General features: G+C 43.1%; 1 protein-coding gene across 8 annotated transcripts in view; it reads right to left on the reverse strand.

Moving 5' to 3' along the window:
• Positions 1 to 9,010, reverse strand: part of fat1a (FAT atypical cadherin 1a) — a 103,530-nt gene extending 94,520 nt beyond the window's left edge. For 3 of the 8 annotated variants that reach the window (XM_084715052.1, XM_084715049.1, XM_084715054.1), the window contains exons 1-2: positions 6,598 to 6,747; positions 1,403 to 4,692 (exon numbers count right to left, since the gene is read on the reverse strand). In XM_084715052.1, the coding sequence (XP_084571178.1) occupies positions 1,403 to 4,664 (3,262 nt within the window). In that variant the 5' untranslated portion in view covers positions 4,665 to 4,692; positions 6,598 to 6,747. Of the gene's footprint in view, positions 1 to 1,402; positions 4,693 to 6,597; positions 6,749 to 8,993 lie in introns of those variants that run through there. The other 5 variants (XR_014769831.1, XR_014769830.1, XM_084715053.1 and 2 more) reach the window with 3 other exon arrangements.
• Between the last annotated feature and the right edge of the window lie 613 nt (positions 9,011 to 9,623).

Genomic DNA, 9,623 nt, shown 5'->3' on the forward strand with positions numbered 1-9,623 from the left:
CCTCCTGATAATCACTTAATATAGGCCTCTGGGATTAAGTAGAAGATCAGACCAGGCTCCCGGAGCCTGTAGCCGACACAGGATTTTGAGTTAGAAACGGGCTGGCTGCTGGGCTGCATGTGGCCCCATCAGGACTAACACTGCAGTCCTGCAATTTATCTTAAAACTTCTTCCATTGCTGTCAAATTAATGCATAAATATGAAGAAACTGCAATAAAACAACACAGAGCAGCACTTGGAATTCTTGCACTACAGCAGAGACAGTCAGTAGCTCAAGCTTTAAATATCACAACATGACTGTTCATAAAACAAAATCTTATTATAAATCAAATATCCAACCACTACCACAGAAACAATCACAAACACTCCACACAGCTGACACACAGCCCTGGAGGACAGATGCCTCATAAAAGATCATCTCCTCATGCAAAATTTTACCAGGCAGAAGAATGTATTTCCCAACAGGTTCACTGAGAAGACTTCCTGTCAACTTCCTGAATAATTCACACATACCTGATTCGTTAAACTAAAGATTTAAAGCACTTTTACAACAGCGAAAGTCAGCAGCAGACTATTAAACTGCATTTCTAACTTTCTTATGTAGATATGAACCTCTGAGGTTACATGTGCCAAGAGAAATCAATGTATTATGCATTAAGTTTCACTGCCTCATTTAGACATTAAATATGTATAATGCTGAGAGAAATTTAATTTCAAATAGGGGAAAAAAAGTCACATTAAGCCACCCGAGAATGTGGTTACCAAGTTTTAAAAAGGAGGGCAGCCAGCCAAGTCCAAAACATCCAAATCAGGTGATTGCTAGGTTTTGGGCAGGAACTCCTGGAATTCCAGACTGCTTATTTTGAGCTAATTTGAGTCAGCTGTTAAAATCATTCTGGGCAGCTGGGCAAGTATTAACATATTTTCTTCAAAATAATAAGCAAGCAAATCCTGCCTTCAGTACAAAAAGGCAGAAAAATGCACTTATAAAAAAAACTTTTAACCTTGAATCCAACAGATATGACCATTTTTCACATTTCGAATAGTTCAAGAGTATTTCTGCAGTGAGAGTATAACTGCAGAAATAGGAGGTGAAATCACACAGAATCTCCTTAATACCACAGCAACTACTCAGGAATGTTCACAAAGGTCTGAGAGACAGCTGGTCCATCTGTTCCTGCCGTCAGTTCCCCCAAAGAAGAAAAATGACTGGAATCAGGAACCTTAACAATCTCCTGGAAGACTTCCTTTACCTCATTGTTCCACACAGTGACATGACTGAATAAACTCTAGCTGCATAAAACTTTCCTCATGCAAATTATTTCAAGCTGATGCACGACTATTTCAGAAAGTAACAAAAGCATCACACTGCTCTATAGTAGCACTGAGAAGAGAGACTTACCAGTTTCCTCGTCGATGGTAAATATCCCCAGGCCAGATCCGTCTCTTATGGAGTATCGAATCTCTCCATCTCGTCCTCCGTCTTCATCTTCCGCTGTCACAGTCATCACAGAAGTCCCAATGAGTGCATCCTCTTTTATAAATCCCTTTTCAACAAAAGATCGGAACAAAGGCCTGTACAGATTCTCGTTCACGTCCACCACATCCACCTCAATGAAACAGGTCGACGACAAGGACATGGGCTTCCCTTTGTCTTTAGCTTTTGCCGTCAGATTGTACACCTGTTTGGTCTCGTAATCTAGATTCTGCACGATTCGCAGAGCACCGCTGAGTTTGTCGACTTCGAAATTCCCGTCTCCATTGTCAATAAGGCTGTATCGTACCTGACTGGACGGTCCGATGTCGGGATCGTGGGCCTCCAGCCACATGATTACCGTACCGATAGGAAGATCTTCCCTCACCTTCACACGATAATTAGGCGGGACAAATTTAGGTGGGTTATCATTCACGTCTTCCAAGGTGATTTTAAGGGGCACTGTGGACACCAACTGAGGCTCGTTCACAGCCTGATCACGTGCCGCGATCTTCAAGACGTAAACCGGATGAAGCTCACGATCCAATGGCTTTGTCACAGTCACTACACCGGTCACCTCATTGATCGTGAAATGATCTGTGCCTCCCAAAATTGAATACTTCACGACTCCATTATCCCCTTGGTCCTTGTCTGTCGAATCCACCTGAATAATTTCCGTCCCAACAGGTGTGCTCTCGCTTATTTCAACTGAATATGAATCTTGCAAAAATTGAGGGCTATTGTCATTGGCATCCAGGATCTTAACGCCCAAGAGGCGGGATGAGGACTTCTGCGGTATGCCAAGATCATAAACTGTGATATTGAGAGTGTAATAGTCTGTCGTTTCCCTGTCAAGAGGAGAATAAACCAAAAGCCAACCGGTCTCCATATCTACTACAAAGCGGCTTTCAGTGTCTCCTCCTGAAATAACGTACACAAGCTTCCCATTGAAGCCGCTATCCGAGTCCGTGGCACTTAAATGAACAATCCGGGCGCCGACGGGGAGGTCCTCTTTAACTTCAATAACGCTGGGGAAGGACTCTGCAAACTGGGGAGAGTACCGGTTGACTGAGTGAATGTCCATTAAGTTGTCATCCGGCTCCGTCTGCGTGTGGATTTTGCTGCCTTGAAGCAGCTTTTCAGCCAACATGGTAGCGACGCCAGTCTCCACACACTTTAACTGGACAGGCTTGCGTGCCGTGATGACAGTTATATTCATGAACATTGGCTGAGTCTCGTGCTCGCCGTCCGTCGCAATGATTTGTAAACTATGAAGGGAGACTTTAGCTGCCTCTCCCTCACTCAGAGTGTGCTTCAGTGAGAGCACACCAGAGTTTGGGTTCAATTCAAAGAGGTCAAGATCATTCCCAGCTTTAATATTGTACCGTACCAGCTGCAGTTCATCAGCATCTATGGCAGACACTGTTGTTATTTGCTCTCCCACGCCATGATCTCTGGGCACAGTCACTTCACAGTCAACATTTTCAAACAAGGGCTTATTGTCATTCAAGTTATTTAATGTTATGGTGACTGATGCCTCAACCTCCCTCCGGAAAGGGGATCCCCAATCTGATGCCCTGACTTTAAGATTGTAAATCCTTGGCATGAGCTCATAATCTAGGACCTCTGAGGTGCTGATTACACCAGAGAAGTAATCAATGACAAACGGCTGAGGACTCAGATTGGTGATGCTGTAGGTCACGTAGCCATTCTCGCCTCTGTCGAGATCAGTGGCTTTAACCGTAACCACGCTGGTCCCTGTGGGCACATTCTCATCAACACTGGCCTTGTAAGACGTCTGCTGGAACTCAGGTGCATTGTTATTCACATCAATCACTTCAACTATCACTTTTGTTGCCGCCTTTTTGTCAGTGGTGATCACATCTAGCTCAAATCGGGGAGCAAAATCAGCATTGATTGGCCCTGCAGTGCTGATTAATCCGGTATCCGGATTGATAGTAAATCTGTTCTTGTCAGATTTATGTCTAAAAGCATATTTTAGCTGGGGATACTTTGGAACGGCTGTTACCATAGTGACAGGTGTATGAAGAGGGGCAAATTCACTCAGATTGACTCTGTAAACGGCCTTTTCAAAGATAGGAGGGCCCACTTTGAACTGTGCCGAAGTGACATGTACCAATTTAACAGATGAAAATTGAGGGGGGCTGCCTTTGTCCTTCGCCTGTAAAGTGAGGTTATATCCAAAAGGCTGGCTGTCCCAGTCTACATCTTTCACTGCTTTTATTTTATACTCCTTGCTCCCGGGGCTGGTTCTCACGGCTTTGAACTGCTGAAGAGGGTCACCGGCCACAATACTCAACGATGCTATCTCTCCATTTGGTCCGTGGTCGCCGTCTTCCACTGTCACGATAGCATAAGTGGGGTCGTGGTCTGCATCCGAGGGGGCCAAAGTTACAGCAGTGATTACAGGTGCATGCTCATTGGCCTGCTCCACCCTCACCGTGAGCTTGGCCATGCTACTGAAGCCACTGCTGCCATACAGCTTCATCCCTCTATCCACCGCGAGGATCTCCAACTCGTACAGCTTCGTCTCAGAGAAGTCAAGTTTGCCGGTCAGTGTCACCACACCGCTTGTTGGATGAACTGCAAACATGTCCGTCCACTCTCTAAAACTGTAGTAGTATTCTCCATTCGTACCGATGTCTGCATCCGTCGCCGTGACCTTGGCCACGCTGGTGCGTATGGCTGTGTTCTCCGGCAGAGAGATGCTGTAGGATGTGGGTGAGAAGAGAGGCCTCAGATCATTGGTGTCCAGTACCTGCACCTTAACTCTAGTGCGACACTCAATATTAGTACCCCTCTCTGATGCTTTAACAGTCAGCATGTAGTGGTCTTTAACCTCCCGGTTCAGAATGGCAGTGCTGCCTCCTTTGGTCCTTATTCGCAAAAAACTGAAATCTCCCAGCAAGTAGTCCTCTGCTTTGAACAAGTTCTCATTGTCTCCAGAGATGATTTTGTACCGTATCTCCCATGTTGGGTCTGTGATATAGATCCCCATCTTGGTGTGACTCTCTAAGTAAGTCTTAGCAGCAGAGTTCTCGTATATGGTGGCGTTGTAAACAGGGTGGGTGAACTGCATGGAGGCGGCCCTCATCATCCTTTGGTTCCCTGCGCAGCCACAGAGGAGCTGCAGGAGCAGCACGAGCAGTGAAACCAAGTGCTTCCCCATTATCGTACCGTGTTCTTCACAGAACCACCTGGAAAGAAAGAAAATATGTTTGTCAAATGTCTTACTTTGTTGACAATCCTAAGATATTTAGTTTACTGTCACGGAGAAGTAAAGAAACCATTTAATATGACCATTAGGCTGAGGCTGAAATCAGAAAATTTTGACTTTTTTTTCTTAAAAAATGAATCAAAATGATTAATCTATTATCAAAATAGTTGGCGGTTAATTTAAAGACATGATATGCAACATTTTCCAAACACAGAATGTAAACATAATCTCTTTAAGTCATCACTTATGACCCACTAATAGTGTGTGGTGGTGTCTGAGTCTACAGAGATCCTGCCTTCTGCCAGTATTTTCTTATTTTGTCACTATTTTGCTGTGCTCTGGACGTTTTAACAACCCAAAACATCCTGTTTTGACATCCCGGGAATGAGCCTCAACAATCAACTATCTTGCTGATGCGTTTAGAAACAGCTCAGACAAACCCTAGTGATTCTACCTTAAAATAGTCATTTAATAATCAATTAATTGCTGCAGCTATATATCCCTTTCTTCAATGTGCACTTTCCAGACCCCTTTAAATGTCACGACAAGCGATGCCTGTGCCGATACATGGTTAAATAGGATGCATGTGGAAATAAGATAAAGCAGAGCAGTGCGTCAGGTGACGAGATCTAAGCCTGCACTGCTCCCATGTCTGCACAATACCAGATGCCAACTCTGTGCACTCCATCACAGAGGAGCCTCATTTATCCACATCGTCTTAATGAGCTCTGAGAAAAGAACTGGCAAATATTAAAACATGTAAATATTTTATTTCCTTGTTGATGCAAAAAATATTTCTAACGTGAGACTGCACATTAAATACTGCTATGTCTTACTTGTGTATGGAAATGCATGCAATTCAATTTCTGAGCCTTAAAAATCTAATTTACACAAGCAGCAACAAATACTATAATAACTTAGAAATATTCTGGACTTTCTGCCTGCAACACCAGCAGGTTAACCAAGCACAAGATTTCTCCTTTGTATCTCATCGAGCTAAAATCCCTGATCAAACCACAGAGGAGATGAGTCTGAAACTGCCTTAAAATTGCAGATTCATTGGTTTACAGCCGCTTTACAGCGTGTCGGGCTGCGTGGGAGTCCGTACAAAGACAAATAAAAGCAAGACGTTGCTATGTCTGCGCAGGAGCGCTGCTCTCCCTAAACCTTACATTATTTACTTTTGGCGTGCCAAAATGACCCGAGCAGGGTTTAGTTATTAATGCTTTATGTAGGGTTAATAAGTGACTGAGTCGAGCTAAAGTCACCTCAAATCTAAAACTATAGCCTGCAGGTACAAAAGAACCATCTGCTTGTGTGCGACCATTGTAAAAAAGCGAGAGAGAAAAAAAAACCCAAGTAAAACTAAAACTTGTAGTTTATTTTACACATTCAACACAGGTTTAGCATTTGCTATATTCTTTTATTTCTGCAGCCTCCACCTAATTACCTGCTTTCATTTAGAAAAACCACAAAATTGAAGAGAATAAGTTAGGAGCTATTTCATTTCTAACCCCATCCCCCAACTGAAGCCATTCACTTCATGAGGCGACGGCAGCCGAGCGCTGAGCACAAATCTGCTGGGGGAAAAAAAAAAAAGAAAGAAAACGACCCACTCTTCAGCAACACAACACCAAACACTCTCAAACTACAGCCAGACAGAATAATAAACTTTAAACCTCTTGACGTTATCAAACCCGACGTGAAAACAGTTGTTTAGTTGAGGTTAAACTTCACGGAGAAAGCGACCGAGACTGGCGTCTTTCGCAGCTCACAATAGCCGACCTAAGCTACCTCAACTTTTTAAACGTTACAAAGATGCCGGAGCTCAACCGCCGCGGACTGAAAAAACCACCGCCGAGTAGAAAAACAACGATTCACGTACCTCTTCTTTTATTAGTCTCGTATATTCGGAGGTTTTTCATGTAGTTTATGTAGTCCAAATCTCGGCATGGTAGTACGTGGACTTGTCTCCTCTCCGTTACTCCATCTACCACCACCAGCAGCAGCAGCAGCAGCGGCAGGCAGCCTCTCTCTTTCCAAACCCCCCCCCCACCTCCACTCACTGCTTCCCTCTCTCTCCCACACTCGAGCTGCCCGGTATCTCTCCGCGCTGCGCACGTCCGGATCTACTTACTGGTAGCAGGATAAAACCTCTCCGCTCTGAACGTGCGACCGCGGTCATTTACTGCGCCTGCACCGGATATCGGTCGAAAATTTAATGAAAATGGGCAAAAGGCTGCGCGCAACTAAAGCGCATTAATCCAAAATCTCGTAAGCATCACTTAAAATAGCCACAAGGAAATATTTTCTTTATTATAGTCACTCTTTAACAAAATTATATGTCACTAAAACTTTTATGTGGTATTATTATTATTTTCTTCATATATCTCATTGTGACCAGTTCGGCTAGTGTGCGCATGAGGTGTAATTCTGGGATTATACATAGGTCTATTATCTCAATATTTTTATGCTATTTTGGGATATATGATATATATCTATATTAGGGATATTTGGGGATGATGCCCATTTCGGTATTAGGGAGTAAAAAAAATTCTAGTATTGGCCATGATACATTGGATATAGAATACATATGGAATACATACAGAAACAGAATACATATATTTTTTAAGTTGTTACTATTTGTGACAAAGATATGAAATGGAGGGAGGATAGTTTACAGTTTAACAATAAATGCTATTGTTCAAAATGAGAGGGCATTAAAACACTAACCTGTATTTTTAAACCTGAATTAAGAAAATTGTTAAATATAACCTACATGAAGTCCTGCCTGTAAAGCTAAAACTAAAAAACATTATGTTCTGTTTAAAAAAAAAAAGTTGCCACATTGGCACATATCAGACAGCACACACACCGATATCAATACAGACCAGTATGGTGACAAGCCAATATCAGGCTGATAATGTAGGTTGACTGACAGTATGGCTCCACTAGATATACACATTTTCTCTAAGGTAACAGACTCTAAATTCTCTAATAGGGCTGGGCAGATGGACAAAATCACATTGAAATTGCAATGTCATATTGTAGGAATGACTAAGAACACTTTCACAAATATTAATACAATCATATTTAAGATAATATCAACTCTCGTATCACAATATTTGATATAATATCGACATATATTGCCCAGCTCTACTCCCTGTGTGATTTTTTCATTCATGAATTATAGTTCCATTGCATGTATTTTATCTCTTTGCTTATCATTCCGTTGAAATAACCTACAACAAAGTTCTCCTGAGGTTATGGGACGACACGTGGGATATGTCCCCTGAGATTTCCTTACAAAGGGTAAAACCCTGTCCTGCCCAAATGGGACTAACCTTAATCCAATATCCACCTCTACAGCTGCAGTCCAAACCACTTATGTGCCGTGACGAGGCTGTTTTGTGAAAAACAAAAAAGGTGAGTTTAGTTTGACCTCAAGCCCGTGATAAGCAAACAAACACTATAAAGACAGTTAGAATTAGACAATAATTTATGCTCGCTGTGCTGAAAAATGACCCGCGGATTCACATCATAATTTTGCTGTCAGCATGAAAAAGGTGGAGAAACTCTTATTTTGCGAATGAAGGGAATCCCTGATGATGATTAATGATCTAATAATGCTTGTTAATGCATTTTCTCGCTCCTGTTGGTGCATGTTGTGCGTTTTAGCATCAGTTCTGCAGATTATCTTCTTCTCATTATTCTTACTAATGTAATTGTTTTTTAATAGCCTGAAAATATAGTGCCCAGCAGCAGCGCGCACGTCCCAGTCGGGGTTTGCATTTTGGCATTAGAGCAGGGTGACTGATGGTGGAGGTAACACTCGCCACGAAGGCGCTGATCCCATCAACCCCCCTCCTCACACAGTCATGCTGACTGTTTCTCTCAGTCCAAAAGCTGCACCACCACCACCACGTTGCCTCCACAGTCAGGAGCTTAGGAGTGTGTGGCTGCTATGCGATTGATGGCGCTGTCTCACTGCTCTTGCCCGGACTGCAGCGCTACAGCTGGTGCGCCTGCAGAAAAGCCTGAGCTGCTGCATGCAGCTTGACAACTTGTCAACTTGTACTGCTGCTCCTTTCCGTGTGTCTGCGTGTGCGTGTGAGAGTGCGCTAAGCGTGCGTATTTGCGCATTTGGATGTTTGGCACAAGTCAGGATAGAAACACTCACTTTTCCTCATTGCCCTTTAAAAGATGCTTCGAGTTGAGAACAAAGTTCTAGGAGTCATTTTTAGAAACAAAACGCTTCTAATTTTACTCAGAGCTACTCACCAGACCAGCTGGATGATCGCCGGCTGAAGCTCCAAACTTCACTTTCAAATAAATCCTGTCAGTTTGTGGTAAATAAACATTTTTTTGCGGGCATTTCTCCTCTGTTTGTGAGAATCCGTCACCTTCCTCCTCCTCTTCAGTCCCTCTTCAGAGCCTTCTTTTCTTCCGATCCGCTCAGAGTCATCTCACTTGGTGGCTTGATACAGTGGAGCTGTAGGCTATGGTTTGCCTCGCTCCTCTCTTCTCCAGCCGCTCAGGTGGAGTTGCATGCTGTTGCTGCCTTCAGGTGATAATCGGAAATATCGCAACCCTGATAGGGGCGCACAAGAAGACAAAAAAGAAAAAGTAGAAAAAACAGTAAAGACCTGATTTTCTTGCCTACTTGTCTCCGTTCGGAGAACTGACAGAGCTGCTGAGGGGGGGCGGAGTCAACAGCTGAAGGAGAAAGTGATTATTAGCCTATATGTGTTTCTGTTTTGGCTTTCAGCTTATCTGATTATTTGTCACGCTGATAAATCCCACTTAGTCTAATGAATTAATTAAAAAGTGAATTGTGTGTCTGATACACATTTTCTCCATCACCATTTCTTAGTTGGATTCATTCAAAAATACCCATTAAGACACATTTAG

Source organism: Lutjanus erythropterus, chromosome 3, assembly GCF_056507025.1.
Source record: "Lutjanus erythropterus isolate fLutEry1 chromosome 3, fLutEry1.hap2, whole genome shotgun sequence".
NCBI lineage: Eukaryota > Metazoa > Chordata > Actinopteri > Lutjaniformes > Lutjanidae > Lutjanus > Lutjanus erythropterus.